This window comes from Aulonocara stuartgranti, assembly GCF_965226115.1.
Source record: "Aulonocara stuartgranti genome assembly, chromosome: 3".
Lineage (NCBI taxonomy): Eukaryota > Metazoa > Chordata > Actinopteri > Cichliformes > Cichlidae > Aulonocara > Aulonocara stuartgranti.
The window spans coordinates 79,555,125-79,579,330 of record NC_138941.1 but is presented as its reverse complement, the minus strand read 5'-3'; the positions used below and the strand labels follow the sequence as shown (position 1 = coordinate 79,579,330).

Below are 24,206 nucleotides of genomic sequence, written 5' to 3'. Positions count from 1 at the left end.
GAGTCATCATCAAAGTGTCAATCAATGAACAGATGATGGATCAATAACTGCAGCTGGATTGTGTTTGTTCTCTCCATCAGATTCCTGTCAACTCACAATCGACACAAACACAGTGAACAAATGGCTCCAACTGTCTGACAACAACAGGAAGGTGACACGTGTGAAGGAGGTTCAGTCATATCCTGATCATCCAGACAGATTTGACGTACATCCTCAGCTGCTGTGTAGAAATGGTCTGACTGGTCGCTGTTACTGGGAGGTCGAGTGGAGAGGAGACGTTGATATATCAGTGAGTTACAGAAGCATCAGAAGGAAAGGAGACAGTGATGACTATGTGTTTGGATGGAATGATCAGTCCTGGAGTCTGTGCTGCTCTGAGGATGGTCCTCATTCTGTGAGGCACAACAGCAGGCAAACATCCATCTTCTCCTCCTCCTCCTCCTCCTCCTCCTCCTCTGTCTCTAACAGAGCAGCAGTGTATGTGGACTGTCCTGCTGGCACTCTGTCCTTCTACAGAGTCTCCTCTGACACTCTGATCCACCTCCACACCTTCAACACCACATTCACTGAAACTCTTTATCCTGGGTTTGGTGTATTTTATCATTGTCATGGTTCCTCAGTGTCCCTGTGCTGAGTGGAGTGTAAAGAGTGTCTCCTGTTAGAGAAACACTCTGACTGTTGAACAGATAGTTCAGTCTGTACATGTCTGTCTCTTTCACTCACAAACACGTTTTCAGATTCATGGATTCAATCAGTTGATGTTTCAAACTGTTCTAAATGATTCCTTGTAAACTTCTTCCTCTTCAGTCCTTTATCCAAATGTTTCAATACTCATTCTTTCTATCTCTATTTCTATTTCTATTGTGTGTAGGACATTTAGCTTTTCAAACATCAGGGAGCTGCATTAAAAACACTGTGCCCATTCTGATCAGATTGAAAGATTTATAGAGATTCATCCATGTGCTGGAAAAGGATTTGATATCAACATATATGCAGATTAGTAGGAGCATTTTCTTCATATTGATTTAGAGTTCAGTACTAGGAATATGTAGAATTAACATCTGTGCACATGAGGAGTTATCAAAATTCAAAGTCAGGCTTTCAAAGGACGTCAGAATTGGCGTCTCTATCTGTGACTGTCCCAGAGGAACCTGCCTGAGGGATTATTAAAGATCTGTGTATCTAGAAAGACTTGCATTGATTCACAGTGTACAATTCTTTCTAATCTGTTAACATCTTCCTCCAAATCCTGTTTCTGCTGCATCAGAAGGGCTCAAACCACCTGCTGTTTCTACTGGACCATCAATTATAATATAGTTTATGTGTGACAATTTATTTATCCCCAATATAAATTCATCATTCCAGTTCATAAAATTATGAATTATCTTGCCTAAATAGCCTGTTGATTTTCTTTAATCATTTCAATTACTGCCAGCAAACTAGTGGCATGTTTAATCTTCAAGTAATGTAAACCCCCCCTTCGCCGCATACTTGGTATTACCCAACCAGCTTTCTCTACCAAACTTTCACTATTTGCTGTATGTTTGTTAGCGCAGTCGCTGGTGCTAACTAAATGCTTGCTAACTGAACTGTGGAGACATCAGACATGAAAAGAGGCGGACAGGCGACACTACTTAATGGTTGGTCCAGACCAGTGTTGGTCAAGTTACTTGAAAAAAGTAATCAGTAACTAATTACTGATTACTTCCCCATAATCCATCATACAAAATGTAATCAAATGGAAAAGTCTCTTTTTTTTAAACTTGTTTTATTAGTTTTAATCTTTTAACTTTGCATCAAGCAAAAATTAAATTATATGCAACATTCTCTGACTTGAAGAAATTAGTTTAATATTTAAACCTATTTTCTGCACATTCCAGCACATAAAATAAAATATTTTTTATGTTTACACTCAGTCTTTCAAATAGATGCAAGTAAAACACAGCAGAAAGTAAATAACATCAAAGACTCAGCGGTGCTGTTGCTCTATTTTCACCTGTAAAGCAGGAGTAGGTTAGGTGGAGGTTTACCCTGGTGCAGGTGTGGCGCAGCAGTCAGTGGAAGAATCCGTGAGTTTCTCTGTGAATTTCCCATTACGTCGTTGCGCACTCGGAGCTTGTTTAGGGTTTTTTTTCACTGTAAAAAGAAGTTTTCTTCCCACGCACAACGGACACTAATGTTTTTGTCACTTTTTATGGAATCAAACTCAAAGTAAGGTCAGTACTTCCACGCTTTAAACGCTGCACGCTCATACTCTCTCTGCACTCGATATATGATCCATTGTTGATCTGCACACAGCTGTTGTCACGAACGTCGCACTCGCTTACGTCACTGTCATGAGACATTCTCGCAAAAAACTCACGGTTTTAGTAACGCAGTAACGCAGCGTTCCTACGGGAAAGTAACAGTAATCTAATTACCGTTTTTGCAATAGTAATCCCTTACTTTACTCGTTACTTGAAAAAAGTAATCAGATTACAGTAACGCGTTACAAGTAACGCGTTACTGCCGATCTCTGGTCCAGACCAACCGCTTGTAAAAAACAAAAAAAGTCTGACCCAAAGGAGGTAAATACCTGTGTTGTTAACGTCTTGATGCACGCTCAATCATCCAGGTAAGTAAATCTCCAAAAGTTGGCAGAAACGTTTCGTCATCATCAGGTGACGTCTTCAGTCTCAGCTGACTGCAGGTTTCAATCTTATAAACAGTACATTTGCATAATGACTGAAACCACCCACTGAAGGAACAATGGGCTGAGAGGTCAGTTCCTTAATCTTAATTATGCAAATTCTCATGACCATTGATCAACAACCACTGATCAAAACCCACTGATCAATGGCCATGAGTACTATTCGCAGAGAGTTGGGGAATGGCTGCAATCACAGCATTGTAAGATGGTGACAGACGTACCCTTAGGCCCCCTCCTCAATTCAGAGATGGTCTTTTCCTTTTCACGTAAATGGCCTCCTTGACTCCGTCCTCAAACCAGCGTTCCTCCCTGTCCAGGATGTTACATCCTCATCATTGAAAGAGTGTCCACTGGCCTGTAGGTGTAAATCACGGGTGTCCAAACTTTTTGCAAAGAGGGCCAAATTTTATAAAGTGAAGATGCCTGGGGGCCAATGGTTCCTTTTGACTTTTTTTTTTATAACAAAGCTACATGAAAATATAATGAAGAACAATTTTAATATTCATTACCTTTATTTTTAAAATAGAAATGTACCTAAATAAAAGACACTCAGGCAAGCATTTACAACTCTAAAGACACAATTCGGCCTTTCATTTATATCTGGAGAGTCAGACAACATTGAACAGACTGTATAGAATACCCTAAATTTCCATGAGTTTGCAATATCTTTGCCTAATGAACATTTAAACAGGAGTTTTAAGTAATGAAAAGTGTCCTGTTATCAATAAAGTTTTTTTTAAGTGAATTTCGCCCTTGTTTTTCACATCTACTGGAAGATTGCACAACTGGAAGTTCACTTGCCGCAAGAAATAAACACATTTGTAAATTTACACAATATGTACACAACACACTCAACTATGAATTAAGAGCATAACATCTACAGTTAAAACCAAATCTTAAGAGTTTAACAAAATACGTTTCCTTTTGTGGATTGCATTAACATGCTTTATGCTTTTTACTGTCCAGGAACACATGAGTAATGCAGGGATGTCACTCCTGGAGGCCTGCTCTTCATTTGATTCAACTGTGCTAAACCAGAAAGAACTAAAACATGCATAGCAGCTCTCCAGCACAGAATTTGGGCATCCCTGGACTAATGAGAGGGGCGATACTTCGATCTAGATTTTAGTAAAGCAATCAGGTCTGGTTTGAGGGCAGTGGTTTAGATGCGTAAAAAATTTCAAGCAAGTGGGAGTCACTCATCCTTGATCTCAATCGGTTCTTGTTTAAGTTCATGACAGAGAATGTTTGCTCACACAAATATGTGGAACCAAATAAGCTCAGCATTTTCTTAGCAAGAGATCGCACTTCAGGAATCCTGTCTTTGTCTAGCTGCCGATAAAAGTCAACAAGAGAACACTGTCGGTGTTTTCCGCTCATCGTCACACTGCAGCTCAATGAGCTCCAGCTGAAGCTGCAGAGGAGCATCATCGGGGTCCACGGAGAAGGGAGATGAGAAAAGCAGCATGTCTTTTTCAATAGCTGCAAAGTCCTGAAAGTGTTTGTTAAATTCTCCAGAAAGAGATGCGATAGCTGTTGCGTACCTCTTCATTTGGACATTAATGTCCTCTGGGAAACTGTCAATAACCTCTTTCAAAGCTGGGAAGTGTGCAGTACAGGGCTCTGTTAGGGACAAGTGTCTTTGGAAAAGTTGCAGTTTGGTTCCAAAGGCCTTGATGTGAGCGTATAGTTGGCTCACCACTGTGTGTTTTCCTTGAAGATTAACATTCAGCGCATTCAGATGCTTCGTAATGTCAACCAAAAAAGCCAGATTTGCCAGCCATACAGGATCAGACCGTTCTTCCATTGGTTGTCCCTTCTCATCTAAAAACTGTCTGATTTCCTCTCAGAGAGAGAAAAATCGCTGTAGTGCAGACCCCCGACTTAGCCACCTCACATCATTGTAATAAATTACGTCACCATATTCAGCCTGGATGTCAGGCAGAAACTGCTGAAACGGTCGGTGGCACAGAGCTTTAGAGCGAATACAGTTGATTGTCTTTGCTACTGGTTTCATAACATCATCAAATTTGAGATGTTTGGCACAGAGAGCCTGCTGATGAATGATACAGCCAAGTTTAACAGCGTTACCTGCTTCTTCGCTGACTTTATTGCAGATCAGTGTGGACAATCCGCTTCGCTCACCAGCCACGGCAGGTGCACCATCAGTAATGATCCCAGAGACTTTACTCCATGGTAGCTTCATATCATCAACAGCTTCACAAACAGAAGTCATTCCTCTGCTTTGACCCTTAAGGCTTTTGAGATCCAGCGGCTCCTCTGTCACGTTCATCTTGTCGTCGACTCCTCGTAAATAAATCAGCAGTTGCGCGGTGTCAGATGCATCGGTGCTTTCATCGCAGGCTAATGAGAAATAATCAAAATCCACTCCTCTGTCCCGCAGCTGTCTGTGAATGTCTGACGATATATCCTCAACTCTTCATGCCAGAGTGTTGCGTGCCAAGCAAGCATTCAGAAATTCTTGCTTCTTCTTGGGGCAAATGTTCTCCACCATTTTCACGACACAGTCTTTGACAAACGTACCTTCAGTGAAAGCTTTGCCATGTTTAGCTATTAACATAGCCACTTCGTAGCTGGCTTTCGTGATATTTTCATGTGTCTCACAGGCCGGCGTGAAAAATCGCTGTTGCGAAGCCAGAGCAGCTTGGAGTTGCTTCACTTTTTCAGCGCACTCACTCCCTGTTAGCTTGTTATATGTTGCAGCATATTTTTTCTCGTAGTGTCTCCTAATGTTGAAATCCTTAAACAAGGCAACAGTCTCTTTACAAATCAGGAAAACACAATTGCCTCGAATTTCAGCAAAAAAAAATACTGCAATTCCCACCGCTCCTGAAAGCGGCGGCCCTCACTGTCAACCTTTCTCTTTTTTTGTACAGTCGCCATGGCAGAAATGAGCAGAGAAGGGCGGGCTCGCAGCACAGGTGCAGGTAGCTGAAAAATGTGCTGCCACCATGTGGTGAAAAAAGGAATTACAGCTTTAAAGCCAGGATTTATTTAAATTCAAATTCAAATTTTATTTGTCACGTACACAGTCATACACAGTACGATATGTAGTGAAATGCTTGGACAACTGCTCGTGACCTAAAGAGAACAAAAAAGGAAAAGGCTATGAATAAGATAGGAAATAAATATGAAAAATTAAAAAGGGTAAATTTAACTAGGAAGGAATAAAATATAAATTAAGGTTAAAAATGAAATAACTGTACAACACAAATTAGAATGAAGGGTAAATTTAACTGGGAAGAATAAGATAAAGATAAATATATAAATTAAAGTTGAAAATAAAATAACTGTACAACAAAATACACAATACACAATATAGAACTATATAAGAATGTATGAAGAAATCTAAATATAAATAAATATATACACAATAACAGCAGCTGTACAAGTATTAACCGGAAATGAAGAATATAGTGACCAGTGTTGTGCAAAACCAAAGTCCAGAAAGTCCAGTGTGTGTGTAAGAACCATATGTGTGGGTCAGTACTGTGTGGTGGTGTGATTGAGAGACCGTATCGCCTGCGGGAAGAAGCTCCTCCTCAGTCTCTCTGTGTTGGTCTTCAGGGAGCAGAATCGCTTTCCTGACCTCAACAGAGAGAACAGTCTGTTGTTGGGATGGCTGAGGTCCTTCACGATCTTCCTGGCCTTGGTCCAGCACCGCCTGCTGTAGATTGAGTGCAGGTCAGGGAGCTCGGAGCGGATGGTGCGCTCAGCTGACCGCACAACCCTCTGTAGAGCTCGTCTGTCCTGCATGGTGCTGTTCCCGAACCAGGTTAAGATGTTTCCCGCCAGGATGCTCTCTATGGTGCACGAGTAAAAGTTCCTGAGCACCTTGGAGGGCAGTTGGAAGTCTCTCAAGCGTCTGAGGTGGTAGAGACGCTGACGGGCCTTTTTCACCACGGTGTTGATGTGACAGGACCATGACAGGTCCTGCGTGATGTGAACTCCGAGGTATTTGAAGCTGTCCACTCTCTCCACTGGGCACTCGTTGATGACGGGGGTCTGGTAGTTCCTCTCCTGCTTAGTGCTGAAGTCCACTATCAGCTCCTTTGTCTTACTGACGTTTAGAAGGAGGTTGTTCCTCTGGCACCAGTTCTCCAGATTCCTAATCTCCTTCAGGTAGGCCGTCTCGTTGTTATCAGAGATCAGGCCCACCACGACGGTGTCGTCAGCAAACTTGATGATGGTGGTGGAGCTGGTAGTGGCCACACAGTCATATGTGTACAAAGAGTACAGCAGGGGGCTCAGAACACACCCCTGGGGGGCTCCAGTGCTGAGAGTGGTGGAGGCTGAGACATGTCCGCCCATCCTTACTGCCTGTGGTCTGCCAGTTAGGAAGTTGGAGATCCACTGACACATAGATGAGCTGAGTCCCAGATGCTCCAGCTTGGTGGTGAGTGTGGAGGGAATTATGGTGTTAAATGCAGAGCTGTAGTCTATGAAGAGCATTTTAACATAATTCCCCCTTCTAGTGTCCAAGTGAGTGAGTGATGTGTGGAGGAGATGAGAGATGGCATCGTCTGTGGAACGATTTGGACGGTAAGCGAACTGTAGTGGGTCCAGTGTGTCTGGTAGTGAAGAAATGATGAAGTCTCTGACCAGGCGTTCAAAGCACTTCATCACTACTGAGGTGAGGGCTACAGGGCGATAGTCATTGAGAGAAGCAGGGTGGGGTTTCTTCGGGACAGGAACAATGATGGACTCTTTGAAGCATGTGGGGATCACCGACTGAGATAAAGAGATGTTGAATATCTCAGTGAACACAGGAGCTAGCTGGTATGCGCAGTCTCTTAGGATACGACCTGGGATGCCGTCTGGTCCTGCTGCTTTCCTGGTGTTCACTCTCTTGAAGGCTCTCCTTACTTCATGCTCGGAGATGACGAGCACGTTTCCGGTGCTGGCAGTTTTATTCAGACTTTTATTTCAGACTTAGAAAGTGAGCCATAAATTATACATAATTAGACTGAAGCTGTGGGCCACATGAAATCTGACCAAGGGCGTGATTGGCCCGTGGGCCGGACTTTGGACATGCCTGGTCTAAATAGTCTGCAGAGTCCTGGCCTGATGAGGTAGCTCTACTGTGTTGTGCCATCCGCTTCGCCAGAGGTTGTTTGGTTTCCCCGATGTATAAATCCTGGCAATCCTCCTGGAACTTAACAGCGTACACTATGTTACTCTGTTTGTGTCGGGGGTCCCGATCCTTGGGGTGGACCAGTTTTTGGCGCAGCGTGTTTTGGGGTTTAAAAGCCACAGAGACCCGGTGTTTAGAAAAGATGCGTCTCAACTGCTCTGATACTGCTGACACATATGGGATCACTACAGGTTTTCATGTGGGCAGTGGTTGTCCTTCTTTCCTGGATCGGCTGGAGCTTTCTTTTGGCGCCTTCCCAGCTTTGACAAAAGTCCAGCTGGTATAACCACATTTACTCAGGGCCTTCTTGATGTGCTGTTCTTCTGCCTCCCTGGCCGCTGTGTCAGTGGGGATGGTGTTCGCTCTGTGTTGTAACGTCACCCCATCACCCATGACACTCAGTTTGTGCTCCAGTGGATGATGAGAGGCAAACCTTAAATACTGATCCATATGCTTAGGTTTACAGTACACATTAGCTTTTAGATGTCCCCCATTGCTGTTTATAAGATTAGAAACCTGCAGTCAGCTGAGACTGAAGAAGTCACTTGCATGAGTGACGAAAGGTTTCGCCCACAAAACGCTACGTCCAGATGAATAGAATCAACATTTGGAGGTAAATACCTGTGTTGTTAAGTCAGCTGATGATTTGTTGACTGGAGTTGGTTAGTTTGTTGTTTGATTGGCAGCCGAGCCTCCTATGAGGAAAAGCCAGAGGCTGCCAGTGATGTAGCCTAGGATCAATGTCAGTTTCACTGACTTGTAAGTAGCTGTTTGCTACAATACAGTCACACGTGTTAGCATCATTTAGCTATCTGCCATCTCTCCTGCTTAACTCTGTCATTGACAGCTAGCTGCTGATGGTTAGTTCAGAGCATAGACAGTAAGGTTCAGAGACGACTCCACCCATTTCCAGCACACACGCCTGCGCACACAGACCTACGGTGAATGACGGTGGATGTTTGTAGGCTTGTTAGTTATACAAAGATGGAGTCTGTGACTGAAACGCTGAGCTGAGGATTAACAGAAACATCTGGTTAGCTGTTCTTTAGCTTATCTGCAAAAAATCTGAAACACTGAATGTAAAATAATTGCAATGTAAGAAAAAGGAAATATTTGCCCTGTGTGTTGACGTCTGCCACCATAAATCACTGCAAACTTTGATGTTAACTAGGATGTCCTACATTTAGCTTGTTGATTAGCTACAATCACAGCATTATAGTGGCCACTGAGAAAACTCCTTTCTTGACACAATAAAATCATGAAATCATAAATGTTTTCGTCAGAGGTAGAAACATTTCAAGGTGTCATAACAAGGAAGTTGGTGACTATACCCAGGAAAGGCAAAAGGTGTTTCAATGCTCTCCAGCTTCTTGGTAAGGGAACATGCATTCTCCAAAACCATGTGAATATCCCACCTCTGTCAAACCATTTAAACATTAACTCAGCTTTTATATCAGGTACAAGAGGTTTGCAGAGCAGGTGATCGAAGAGGGACACAAGGAAGCAGAGAGGAGGAGAGAGGAGGCAAAAGAGGAGGTGCAGAGGAGAGTGAAGGTGGTGACAGAGGAGATGCAGAGGAGAGTGAAGGTGGTGACAGAGGAGGTGCAGAGGAGAGTGAAGGTGGTGACAGAGGAGATGCAGAGGAGAGTGAAGGTGGTGACAGAGGAGGTGCAGAGGAGAGTGAAGGAGGTGACGGAGGAGGTGCAGAGGAAAGTGAAGGTGGTGACGGAGGAGGTGCAGAGGAGAGTGAAGGAGGTGACGGAGGAGGTGCAGAGCTTGGGCAGGAGAACGGAGGAGGTGACAGTGGGTCAGATGAGCAAAGACAGAAAGGCTGCACATGGATGAGCAGGTAACAGACAACAACAGTAATAATTGTGCGTGCAAACACACACTGTCAGAACACTGAACTGATCTGTGTTTGGCTCACAACAGTCAGACACATGAGCAGGTGAGAATCCAAGGATATATTAATTCATGTTTTATTTAACAATGTCAATAATGTTGTTAATATGTGCAACACAATCATGTAATATATAGTTACTGGTGTCAGCACAGTGATGTAAATGATTGAATATCTCCATAAATAAGCAGAGTCACCATGTGGTGTTGTTGCCATCTGGCAGTGCAGCAGTGGAGAGCTGACAGTAAACATGCCCGTGGTCCTCTGCTGTTTAAAACAAATGTATTGATTTATTTAGACAGAGATGTTGCCCCCCCCCCCCCCCCCTCCAATGTTTGAACACAATAAACAACAACAGCAGACACGTGGTGTGTGTGCGGGTGTCTGCCTCTTATAACCACAGTGATTCTCCTGTGGTTTGAAATCTCACGTGATCTTGTGACGTGATCACGAGTCCACACACTAACAGGTCACCTCAACAAGAACAGATTCAATCCTAATGATTTAGTTACCATAGAAACATGAAATGGTTTGGTTGACAGCACATGTTAGACTGTTGTAAACGTCACAGCCACACAGTCACACTTTCTGAGTGTTTTCAACATGATGGATGTGAAACACTGAGTGATGCTTCATCACATTCACACTCACAGCTCCTCTGTCAGTGTCTCAGCTATGCTGGCAGCCTGGAGTCACCTGTAACATGACTGTGGGCTGATGCTGAACTCTGACTCTTATATGTGTCTTATTAACCTCAGAGCTGCTCAAACTGAGGGAGGCGGGACTTACAACACAGGAAGTGATGTCAGAAAATACAAAGACTTTGAGTCCTGAGTGAGTGACAGGTTTGACGGTGACGTGGATCTCCTTCAGACCTGGATCACGGTCTTCACACTAAACCCTTTAAACATCTTTACTCTGTTGGTTTGATCAGTAAGAACAATAATGTCATACAAACATGATGTTTCCTCTCCTGATGAATATAGATCCGTGTAGATAAACTACTCAAAGGCTCCACTCAAACAATACCTCACATTAAATATATGATTGTAGTCAGAGGGGACTCCAAAATAAAAGCACCTTTAAACCAAGTTCTTTCAGACTAAAAGGAGACAGGAAAGACAAACTGGTCAGAACTTCCTGGTGAATCATGTCAAATAAAAGAAACACAAACCCGTTTCGTAGTAGAAGAGTTCATCCAACCTGCAGCAGTGATACTGAAGTCTGAACGACACAAAAACCAAATGAATCTGTCCATCGGTGACAATAAAGATCAGCCTGGCTGTAATATATGTTTCCACTGATTGCCAATCACGCTTCAGCTGAGTCGTCCTCGGTCAGAAGGAATGGTACTCCACAGTGATGTAGTTCAAATCACTTTAATAAGGAGGTAGCAGATGACATTAACAGGATGATCAGTGTTGGTAGGGATGCGATTGCATTACAGATTCACATGCAGGTAAAGGGACAATTATTACTGTTGTTGTCTGTTACCTGCTCATCCATGGGCAGCCTTTCTCTCTTTGCTCATCTGACCCACTGTCACCTCCTCCGTTCTCCTGCCCAATGCTTTTCAAGCATTCACAGTATTGTCCTTCTACTTTTCATATTCCGTACGTTTTTTTGCATCTATCTCCTTCAACACCGTTCAACTTAGAAAAACCATTCAACCACCATTAGATTCCTCTTCTTTTGGACATAACTGCTTCTATTTTTCTCATTTTTAACATTAATATTTTTTAATTTATTCAACTTTATTTAACAAACATTTACAATGTATTTCAATGGGTAGACCCTTCAAATCCTGTATGTACTTCCACATACGTTGACATAGAGCCACCATTCAAACTTTAAAATGAAGTCAAGACATTCAACTATTCAACCTGTATTTATCTTTTCAAATCTACGTTTCAGAGTTTATAATGGGTGTGTATGGGACGCAATGTTGGAGGTTAGAGTGAGACAGCTCAACTGCTAGAGTGGGAGCAGGGCAAATTTTTTTCTTAAAATCTTCTCTTTAAACTGCTGCTGTGTCCACAATGTTCGCTCGACAGGTATGATTTTACCCTCAAAACGTAGCCATCGTTGCCCTCTTTCATCCAATGTGTTTATTATTGTAGTATTTGTTATGGTCCTTTCATAAATGTCCCCAATGCACAGTTTCCTCCCTCCAACTCTTCCATAGACTCTAATGTTAAAATGGATCCCAAAATTCGTCTGAAAACCAGAAGTACAGGCTGTCTTTATACTGTCACCAAGTCCATATAATAAACTCCACAGGCATGAATTGGGTAGACTGGACATTGCTGGCGGTCACAGTGAAAGAATTTTGTCAATACGACTTGTAGTTTTTTCTTGGGAAGCATTTGTTTCACAATGACTTTTGTGTTGATTTAAAGCAGCAGAAGTGAGGCGCATGTCTGTGCGTGGGTGGATGCCATGGATGCTCTAACAACCCGGCTCACACCTGCCTGCTTGATGAGCTCTGTCTGTCACTGCCAAGATTTCTTTTAAAATCTTCTCTTTTAACTGCTGCTGTGTGCACAGTGTTTGCTCTACAGCCACCATTTTACCCTCAAAACGTAGCCATCGTTGTTGTCTTTCCAACACCGTGTCTTTCAAAGCTCAGAGATGTAAACTTTTTGAATTGTGTGAATCCAAGTGGAGGGATAACCCTCTAACCAACCCATAGAAATACATTATATTTTCAGTCAAGAGTTTGTCTCAACAGCCGGGATGACCCCACTTTTTAAATTGCTCCTGTTGCCACATTTTGACAGCAGGAACATGAAGAACACGCTGTTGTGTAGAACAAGTCCTCGGGATCGTTACCGTTTGAAAATGATTTTGATGGGAGTTGGGGTCTTGGATTTAAAAGCAGTGGTTCAACAAGTGCACCGACGCAGATTTGACAGGGTTTTGCCACAGAGTAATAGTATGTCTGCTTTATTTCCTGGGGGGCGGGGCTCCCCACACCCTCTAGTAGATAGTTACATCGAGAAACCTTTTGAATACAAGCGCACTCATCCACTCAGGTGTGTGCACACAGACACAAACTATACCTTTCTTGGCTGCTACCTCAGAGCATATTGTGTGCTGTTGGTCTTGTGTGTTGCCCAATATCATTTAATATTTAGTATCTACTGTTACTTATACTTATCTTATATACTTACATGACTACATGCTTCCAGCTGTTCCAGCTGCAGTAAGTTTTCAGTGTTTTTAAATAGATGAGTTGCTCTAATGTAAAAGGTCATGAGAGTGAATATACAACATAACTTCATTGATAGAAGATGAGAGTCCACAGCTGTGATGATTTGGTGCTGTATAAATCAAATTAAACTGAATGAATGATAACCAACTATCTACACCTCAGGCTGAGGTTCAGTGTCTGATCCTGGGTCAGGTAGATCTCCCTGGTTACAATGACAGGAAGTGGAGCAAAGAGAGAGAGGGCGGGACATGGACACTAGAACAGAGACGTGAATGTGAGAAGGTGTTTGGAGACAAATAGAAGAAAGGAAGTGCGAGGTCTGAGGTCTGGTCCTTCTAATAAAGATGCATTTCCTCCAGTATTTCCATGAACTCGTGGGGCTGAATGATCATATGTTATCACAGTGATCATGAGGCTCAATGTAAAAAGTTCAAATAGACTGAAACACTGTAGATAAAGGTCAGAGGTCACGTTGATGCCTTCATGTTTGACCACAGAACGGTCAGTCTGTGTAACAGACTCTGTGATCAGTGATCAGTGCTGTGGATCCAGGTCAGAGGACGTGTTGGATCTCTTTTTCTTTCACGTCCATATTAAACAGCTGCTGTGATGAACTGTGACTGTTAGCAGTAACTCATTAAATATGTCTGCACACTGTGAGAGAGCCGTCCTCTATCAGTGAGGCTGACAGATGCTCACACTGGGAACAGGAAGCAGATTTCTGTCTGACTGTCATGATGGACAAAGGATGAAATCCTCTGTAACACAGTCAGCCTGTTACAGCCCATGATCCAATCCAACTGTATTTATATAGCACTTTCAAAACAACAACGTTGACCAAAGTGCTTTCCAATAATAAAACAGAGATAGCAGTTAAAAACATTAAGCATACAATGAAATTAATATAAATAAAATAAATACATAAATGAAAAAGAAGATAAATAAATCAGTGTGTAAATTAAATATTAAAACACGAGTAAAATAAACAATAAGATTAACAAAATAAAAGCATTAAGAGTGGCCAACAGCTGACTAAAACTGACTACAAACTGACTCTGACTCTGAAAAAAGGTGTGTTTTTAAAAGTGATTTAAACATTTCAAGTGTTGGGGCCAACCTAATATGGAGGGGCAGTTTGTTCCATAGTTTGGGGGCCACAACAGTGAAAGCTCGGTCCCCCCTGGTGTTTCAGTCTCAACGTGGGGACAGCAAGGAGTGACTGGTCAGATGATCTGAGAGACCTTTGTGGAGTGTATCGGTGTAGAAGGTCTGACAGGTAAGAAGGAGCCATTTAAAACAAGCAATAACATTGAAACCAGTGTAAGGAGGCAAGAACAGGGTAATGTGCTCACTTTGACGTGTCCCTGTCAACAGGCGAGCAGCAGCATTCTGGACCATTTGCAAGCGTGATAGTGAAGCCTGATCAATACCAATATAAAGTCCATTACAATAATCAAGGCGAGTGGTCACAAATGCGTGCAACACTCTCTCCAAGTCACAAAAAGAAATAAAAGGTTTAACTTCAGAGAGCTGCCTCAGCTGAAAAAAGCTTTTCCTCACCACTGTATTTACTTGTTTGTCCATTTTAAGAGCTGTGTCACATTTTACTCCAAGGTTGGTGACAATTGATTTGACACACGATGTAAGAGGACCCAAGTCAGATGGAGGGACACCAGGTCCATTTGGCCCAAATGACTTCAGTCTTCTTTTCATTAAAGTTTAAAAAATTCAGAGCCAGCCATGCTCTGATATCTTTAAGACATTCTAAAATAGGCCTGAGGGGGTCATTGTGTTTCAGGGGGAGATAAATTTGACAATCATCTACATAAAAATGAAATGAGACTTTATGTTTTTAATAATATGGCCAAGGGGAAGTAAACAAATACCAAAAAGAAGGGGCCCAAGGATGGATCCTTGAGGTACACCACATGGGAGGAGGGTGGAAGATGAATGAAACTTACCAAGTGAGACAAAAACTTCTGTCAGACAGGTCTGACTTGAACCACTCCAAGGCAGTGCCTCTAATTCCAACATGATGTTCTAGGCGAGAAATCAAAATGTTGTGATCTACTGTATCAAAAGCTGCTGTGAGATCCAAAAGCACAAGTAAGACAGACTTCCCAGAGTCAGCAGTTAGTAAGATATCATTAAAAACTCTCAGAAGTGCAGTCTCTGTGCTGTGAAGGGCTTTAAAACCAGATTGAAATACCTCAAAAATGTTTTGACTCTTTAAAAACGTCTGCAGCTGTGAGCACACTACAACATTTTAGAACCAAAAGGAAGCTTGGAAATAGGCCTGAAATTACACAACAAACAGGCATCCAAGCCAGGGCGTTTCAGCAGAGGCTGGACCCCTGCCTGTTTAAAAGTTACAGGTACATGGCCTAAAGTCAGGCTGCTGTTTATAAGCCTTTGAATATAAGGTCCAATAGTGTCCCAAACTTCTTTAAAAAAGCGAGGGGGAAGGACATCAGTGGGAGAGCCAGACTTGGTTTGGGTGACACTTTTACCAGATACGACAGAGACACGGGTTCAAAGTGGCTAAAAACTGCTAGAGGCGTAAAAATACCAGAAGGGTCATAAGATGGGGTCAAATATGTGCTCGAATAGTTAAAATCTTGTCCACAAAGACATTTAAAAAAGCTTCACAAGTTTCAGCAGAAGCTTGTGTACAGTTGGATTGGGGAGGGTTAAGAACAGAGTACTAAATAAGACACGGAGCGTATGGCTGTGGTTAATAACACCTGCAGATATCTGGTTCTTAACAGTTTTCTGATATTTATGCCAAATTATGATCTCTTAAGATATCATAAGACCCTTGTAGCTTGTCTTTTCCCATTTGCGTTCTGCTTTTCTGCAGAATGATGTCGTTCAGCCACGGCTCAGACTGCGATTTAGGCCGCCTGACCTTCAGAGGAGCAACAGTGGCCTTGCTTTATACAAGCAACAGTGTCCAGAATGTTTTCACAAGTAGAGAAAAACTTTGCAGTCAGCTCCTCAGTGTCAGCACAAGCTGAGAGCTCTCAATCAACATTAAAGGCCTTATTAAAGGGGTAGAAAACTGGGCGGCACTTGATGGATTAAACATGCGAGAAGCAGTAGGAGGACACAAGTAGTGACATTACAGGGAAGAGAAGTTTCAAACAATACAGGCTCAGAAAAGACGGCATCATAAATTTGAAGATTATAAACAGGTAAACCATGAGACAACACCAGAGTGTGTCCATGTTTATGAGTGGGATCAGTGACAGACTGCAAAGCATTAAATGCATCAAGTAGGTTTAAAAAGTCCTTTGCCAGTGGTTTAGTAGGACAACACACATGAATATCACCCAATATTAAACTTTGCCCTACTTTGTCATTATTTCAGCCAAGAACTCAGAGAAGTCATGAACAAAGTTGCTGTTATATTTAGGTGGACGGCAGATCAGCGCACAGAGAACAGGATGACCCAGCTCAAACATATTCAGGTCAAAACTGGAGACAGTGACAGGTGACAGTTGGCGACAGTGAAAAGTACTTTTGTACACTGTGGCCACTCCTCCACCTCAGCCCGTAATCCTCGGTGAGTTAAAATATGAACAGTTTGGCGGTGATAGTTCTGAGAAAGCGCTTAACTCACCGTCACTTAGCCAGGTTTCTGTCACACAGAGGAAATCCTTCAATATGAACGCTTTATCTGCTAACGACCGAGCGTTAACAAGGGCGATCCTGGTCCATCAGACCGGTGACAGCCATCCAGGGAACCTGTTACTGTGGCCGCAGATTCACCGCAGCGAAGAATGTGAGTGAAGTTGGCCCCCCACCTTCTTCAAATCCAACAAAAGTGGTATCAAATTTTTGTGCTACGTTTGTGCTGCATAAAGTTTCGTTTGTGCTGCTATCATTTTAAAGATATTCAAGAAAATTTCTAGAGGTCATCAGAGGTCAACCAGCCCCCCCACATTAATGGAATCAAACAAAGCTGGTGTCAATCAACTGTGCTACGTTTGTGCTGGTTTGTGCTGCTAAAATTGTTGTTTGTGTTGCTTCTGTTTTAAAGTTATTAATGAAAATGTAATGTACAAAGTCTCAACACCTGGTACTGAATCAGATCTAGCCATAGCTGGACTGGCCATCGGGCATACCGGGCATTTGCCCGGTGGGCCGCTGGCGATTTTTTGTATTAATGGGCCGATATTTTTTTTTTTCTCTTGGAAGGGGATAAATAATGAAAGGTGTTGGATTGACCAATTGGACATGATCGACTCTGGGCTGGACCAATTACCGCCGAGGAGGCTGGATGCACCCTCCCCCTTGTTTAGCAATCTTATAGACGAACTAAAGAAAATGGAGAACAAAACAAGGAAAGGAGGTGCAGAAAAAATTAGGGCCAAAAAGAAACAAGCCCTTCAGGCAGACGCTGCCAAATGTGTAAAAATAACTGAATTGTTTGGTGGTAGCTATGGCATAGCTTCCACAGATTTAGCAACATCAGCAAGTGGTGGAGGCCAGCAGGTGGATGAGGGAAAGGGGAGGCAAGAGGAGGAGAGACAGAGGCGGCCGCCGGTCATAGTGGCAGAGGAACTGAACTTCAGGTAAGAAGTTATGACCTGCTGTCTGTGTCAGATATAAACCAAGTTTAGTTGTAGTTTGTTTTCGTTGTGCTGACTTTTTACAGGCGCTTAGAATAACTGGTACTGCCTAGCTAGCATGACGGAGCTTATATACTGCTGGGCGGGTGCTATGAAGTTACTGATAGTAAATTTTATTTTATGCTTAAGGTTAGTTTCTCAAATTACTCAAAATCTTAACAAATTGTGCCAATCCTTACATGTTGCACCAGGCTGATTTATCATCAAAGGTGGAGAAGTCTGTGACAGAGGAGACAGAAGAGCAGCAGAGAGAGATGGAGAGATGACTTTATGTCATCCATCAGGGATGCATTTGACATATGTTTCACATATTATAGCCCAACAAGTTACTCATAGCAATTTAAATACGAGCAATCAGTTTTTGGCACAACACCGGCTATTGCAGTTAATAATACAACAGCTTCTTGCCATTTTATGTGTTTCTTTTTATCGCTGTGTAACTGAGTTCAGTTGAAAGCCTGCATGCGCTAGTACCTGTTGCCACAAGTTCCCAGAATCCTTTGCGGTTTTACTAGAGTTGGATGTCTCGAGACCGGTCTCGAGACCACTTTTACATGGTCTTGGTCTCGTCTTGGTCTCGACGGACTTTTGTCTTGGTCTCGCTGTTTCGGTCCTGCGTTCTCAAATCGACATAGTGTTCGGGAGATTTGGAGTCAACCATCAGCGGAGCGGGGGTGGCTTACTGGGCTTAAGCCCGGGTCATTTTTTCAGAAGCATGGGGTCTTTTGGAGTGTAATTTGTTAGTTAGATGCCTGACTGACAACTGTATAAAACAAAAACAACACACGAAGCACAGAGCGCACCGTCATAAATTCCCCCTAATTTTGGTATGATCCGAGCTCAGGCACTAAGCGACTGAGCACAGCACCCATGTGAGCGAGGGGGGAGAAGCTGCTGCCTGCGAGTTCGCTGCAGACAGAGGAGAGCTTAAGTTCGACCAGGAACCAAAGCAAATCATTCGTACTGAACTAATAATGTAAATATGACGGTGTATCACAAATATTGATATCAAACTGATCACTTGGTTGCGTTACTTGCTCTTCGAGTGAATCAACAAATGGATAAATAAAAAGCCGAACAGCAATGCTGATTTTTTAGTCTTAGCTTACATTTCATATTTTCAGTTGTTTCCCTCCATGGCTAAACAAACTCTCTAAATCGGTTTCACAAAGAGGGAGAGAGAGAATGAATGAGAGAATGAGAGAGAATGAGAGAGAATGAGGACAGAACAGAGATGAACAAGAGCAGGTGAGACACACATGTTAGTCAAATGGTTGTTTGCCAAAACTCATCAGAACATGTACCTAGTGTTTCTTTTTAGATACCATTTGTTCCTTTTCAAATTCTATATTTATTAAGTTCTGCAGCTTGTTTGCACAACAAGGCTAAATAATTATATAAACTTTTCTCAATCTAAATATTGTACTTTGGTAGAATTAAAAAAATAAGTGTAGTGCAGGTCTATGATGATTTTTAGTGCTACTATCATCTAGTTCTGATTCTGGTTCTGTCTTGGTTACTGTTGTAGTCCTGTTTTAATTCTGGATCAGTTCTGGGTCTGGTTGAATTGGGGTTTAGTCCCTGTGTCTTGATACAGGCCCGACTTTGTTCTGCCTTGCTGCTTAATTAAAAAACTAGTTTAAGGTGTCCTGCATATGTATATAGAATAGCATCTGGCTGCAGTTTAAAGACTTTTTTTGTCTCGGTCTTGGTCTCGTCTCAACTTGGTCTTGGTCTCGATACCCTCTGGTCTTGGTCTCGGTCTTGGTCTCGATACCCTCTGGTCTTGGTCTTGTCTTGGTCTCGGATTAGGCGGTCTTGACTACAAGTCTAGGTTTTACCCCTGAATGACGTCACATTTTTGGTGGGCCGGTCTCTAGTCAAAATGCCCGGGCCGATTTTTTGTCCCAGTCCAGCCCTGGATCTAGCTTACTAAGAGAAGTGTCTGCTGCCAAATTATATGCCACACAACCATAATCTAACGTTGACCTTACCAATCCAGTGTATATAGTCCTCAGGGACTCCCTATCCACTCCCCAATCCTTCCCAACCAAACACCTCAAAATGTTCAAAACTTTTTTACACTCATCCACCAATTCCTGAACGTGTGCACCCCAAGTTAACCTCTCATCAAACCACAACCCCAGAAACTTAAATTTCCTCACTCTTTCTAATCCTATGCCATATAGCTTCAGCTTAATTTCCTCATCAACCCTCTTCCTTGTAAAAAACATCGTCTTAGTCTTATCAACTGAAAACCTGAATCCCCACCTATACGACCATTCTTCCACTTTACCAACCGCTTCCTGTAACTTCTTTACAATAAAACCAACATTCCTCCCTCTCCACTGTTCTGTCTCTGCCAGATGAAAGAGCTAAATATGATTTCAGTTTCACTAACAGCCCGCTGCGTTTTCTCCCACATTTAAAGCGCTTCTTCTTATGAGATGGGGTCGGGCTGTAATCCAGGTGATGCGGGACTCCAGATAGTAGCGGAGGTGGAAAACAGTCCTGTCCATCAAAGCTAGTCCGAATATTTAACAGAGTTTCATGATCGTAGGTTAGCGTGGTTCAATAAAAGTGACAAAAACAATAAAAAACACGCAGAGCAAAAGTGGATCCGACAGCCGTGGACAGCGAGCCACGCACACCGGCGCCATCTTACACCATCTTATAATAACAATGAACACTTATTAAAATCTGAAACGATCACGTTAGATAAAACTGTTTTTAATAAAATATGTAAACAGATCCAACAACATTGACACAATTAAGATCCAAATCATTAGTTCCAGCTCACATGGACTGGAGTGAGGACACCAGTGACTGAAAGAACCAGTGTTTCCATCACAGACTCATGAACATCATCATGTGCTATGTTAGTGTCTCATTCAGCACAGACACATTATTTCTGTTAGGTCCTGTCAGCTGTCAGCACTCTGTACAAGCACGACTGTGAACAACACAGACTTCTTTTAAATGTGTCACATAAACAGTGTGGATTTGATCCAGATGTTTCTCCGTATGGAAGTTACGCATCAAATAGATTTGAAGTCTTTATGATCCTGAGCTGACTGCAAACAAGGAGCTTCTCAGACTAACAGCACGAGCACAAAACTGGAAGGATGAGAAACAAAAGTTTGATTTTAATGCTTCACAGAAAATCTATTTTAATACGCTGGAGACTCATTTAGGTCACTGCTGTTATCTTTCACTCAGTGCAGCGTTTCTGAAATGTCTTTGTATTGTAGTGAAGTTTGAGCTTTGCAGGATAAAAAGAAGAAGAAATCAAAGATGTGCACACAGCAGGTAATTGTACAGAGGATGTCAGCTGATGGAGCAGAGGGAGGCAGACTGTGGATGAATGAGGAGGTGAAGGCCTGCAGGCGGGTGGAGACAGAGGAGGTGATGTCACTAATGACTTCAGACCAGCTTTCACCTTATTAACATAGTTTTTTGGTCACGTTGTGTTGTAATGAGACACGTACAGTTTGTGTGTTTGTGATCAGTCTTGGTGTTGAGGATTTCTCATGTTCAGCTCCCAACCAACAAAGTTTGTTTGCCTTTTGTTAAAAAGAGTGGTTTCAATAATTTTCAGACACACCTTGCAAATGTGCTTATAAGGAGTTGGCACTCGGCCTTTTGAAGGTCATAAGCTTCGTTCGGCGTGATGGTCCGGACTGATATATTGCAGGTATTGACTTTGAGTGCAGAGGGCTAAATGCAAACACGCTTACACACACATAGGATTAGAATAAGTCCCTGGAACGTTCTGAATGTTTTTAAACCAATTCTGAATCACTAGAAGGTCAGTAGATAACAACATTAGATTATTAGAGCTAGGCAGAGAGGTGTTTTGGTTTTCTGTCTCTTACAGAGAAAGGAACAGACACCAGACGAGGTTACAGATATGCGAGGATCCTCCGCAGCAGAGATAGACACAGTGACTGCCGAGACACCAACTGGGTCCAAGGGTCATGGCGTTTGGGCTCCAGCTAGTCACCACAAAAGGATGGATCCCATAAATACAGCAATAACCATGAAGGGGTTGGCGGAAATCCGGGAACACCAGACCAATGAGGTTCGAGAGGCTCTTGGGCAAAAAGGGGGACACCTTCCTGTTCCTTTTTCTGGAGGATACACAGATCGTTGTTTGAAATCGGGGCAGAATAATCCCCTGATCTGTGCCACGACTGAAGGGTTGTCTAACCCCTAAGGTTGAAGAATGAAGAGCAGTGGATCACCCAACTGGACGACACTGGTAGCTGCAGCAATAAAATAAAGGCTAAAAGCTCTTTGGACAGAGGTTCTAGTCTGAGTACGTCTGAAGGGTATAAGGTAGCACCAAAATAAAGCTGTGGGAGAACTGGAGAGTGTCATCTGTACCTGCTATTGTTGGAATAATAGTTTTTCTTGCATCTGAACTGCGCAAACACAGAGGTCATCCCACATATGGTTCGCCCATCAGGGGGACAAAGGACCTCAGGAGTGAGAAGAAATGAACTCGGCCACACTGGATTACAGGGTGTTGGTGAGCTCATTATTCTAACGAGCTCATCAGGGGGAATTGTTAGATTATAATATTATTTTATGCCATGTTAGACCCCTAATTAAAGATTGTGAATTATTATGTAGTTTTAGTTTGCATTATTCCCCTGAATTAGAAGAAGCTGACAACTATTGCATTTGTTAAACTGATTTGCATTAAAGTAGACTGCTGATTTATTGTGGATGAATGATATTATTTTATGATGCATTATATTGCTGAGTTATAAGAAATACTGTTTGCAGAAAGTCATCGCCTTATTTGTCTGATTAGAAGAGAACATGCTGGAGTTTTCTGCCCCATCTCAGCAGGAGCAGATAGACGGGGAGCCAAGGTCGTAGCTTAGGCGCCGTGTGAGAGAAAGCATGTGAATGTTTAGGCTTTTATGATAAGGTGGAGGCACCAGAGGCTATAAGAGTTTGATCAATGCTCCACCATTTTGAGATCTGATGCTGTCTGCGTACAGTGTCCATCTCCCACGTGTGTGATCATTAAAATCATCGTTTGACTCAACCCGGCCGGACCAGTGTTGTTATTGTGGTTTTTCTCTTGTTTCCATCCCCAATATTTTGAACTCGTAACATTTGTTAAAAGCTAGACATTTTAAATGAGAATAAGAAAGAAAAGTATTTCTTTGTGCCCCCCTCTCCCTGTTAAAACCCTACCTGGGCCCCTGGCAAAACTTTGCTAGACCCGCCCCTGCACAGTTACCAGCTGTCAGCTACATAAAAAAGGATCCTGGTGTTATTTCTCAGAAACAGTTCATAACTTCCCTTCAACTCATTCCTGTCACCTAAAAGGTAAACCTGTTTCTCCATCACAGCTCTGATGATCCAGTAAGGACATCTCCTGGTTTCATCTTCATGTTTCCCTCTCACCACATATCCAAACCGACATCATGACCAGCAGCTTTACAGCTGTGGCTCCAGCAAACATCAGCTGATACTAGAAATTAATATTAATAAATTCTAACAACAGCTGATCAAGCTTAAACGTGCTGCTGTTGTTTAGCGCGACATCCGCTGGTTTCCTCTTTCTGGCGCAAAGTGGGCGATAAACAAACAAGAGAGAAAAGCCGATCAGCTGATCATTGATCAGTTTCATGACTGAAGTAGCAACAGGAGAGGGAGGGTGAGAGGATGAGAAAAGAAGATGCAGCTGTGCAGCGTAAAGACACAGGAATAAATCCAGCTTTGTGTCTTTTTCATTCTAGCTGAAGTCCGGGACAAACTGCGTTCCTTCTCAGCTCAATACGAAACACGTAATATTTTCTCTGAATACGAGACGATTCCGTTTGTACTGGACGGTAAAAAGGCCAGCCTCCACCACTTGCTAATGTTACTAAATCTGTGGAAGCTCCGCCATAGCCACCACCAAACAATTGTACATATCTGCTAACCAGAACGCTGTTTACTCCCATGTTACTGTAACGCGTTACTTAATAACGCGTTAGTTCCAACACTGCTTTTAACAAAACAATACTAGAATGCCAGACATCAAGCTGTAGTTCTTAATGAACGTCTCTTGCTCTGTGCTATTCTAGGGTGGTTTGGGGGTCCTCAATTCTCAGGTTACCAGCCTAGGACCTGTAGAATAAGGAGGGGATGTTTTTTTCATTATCATTTAATATTTTAATATGGCATTATTAGTTCATCAGAAGTATATAACCAGCTTTGCATTAAACATAAATTGAAGTTTTTGACCTTACATTATTCTTTGCATTACAGTGATGGTGATAACTTTAGTTTGATCTTTTCCTTACAGGTACCAGAATAATAACATGATTTTCCATTGCAGATGTAACCATGATCATTCCATACACATTGCAGTTTGTTGCTTATTCTAGAGTTGTGCTCAAGGTAATTAAAGGTTAAAAGCTACAGCCAGCGCGAGTCTGGCTGATCTATGGAGGGCAAAGGCTTTGAGCTTGGAAGGCCGCACGCGCTTACACAGCACTTATAAGATGTTATTCTTGGTGATTTTGTGCTTAGTCATGTTTTAATATGTTTTAAGTAGAAGTAGCTGATCCAGCAATATTCATTTAATATTATATGCTTGATTTAGAGCA

At 42.5% G+C, this 24,206-nt stretch overlaps 1 protein-coding gene and 1 pseudogene across 2 annotated transcripts in view; both read left to right on the top strand.

Moving 5' to 3' along the window:
• The window catches only part of LOC309700328 (neoverrucotoxin subunit beta-like), a gene marked incomplete at its 5' end in the record, with an annotated part of 30,347 nt that extends 28,881 nt beyond the window's left edge, over positions 1-1,466 (top strand). Inside the window, one exon of the mRNA XM_082523850.1 lies at positions 81-1,466. Within this exon, the coding sequence (XP_082379976.1) occupies positions 81-634 (554 nt within the window). The 3' untranslated portion in view covers positions 635-1,466. The remainder of the gene's footprint in view (positions 1-80) is intronic.
• Positions 1-24,206, top strand: part of LOC309702919 (NACHT, LRR and PYD domains-containing protein 12-like) — a 184,289-nt pseudogene that overhangs the window by 31,929 nt on the left and 128,154 nt on the right. The window lies entirely within an intron of this gene.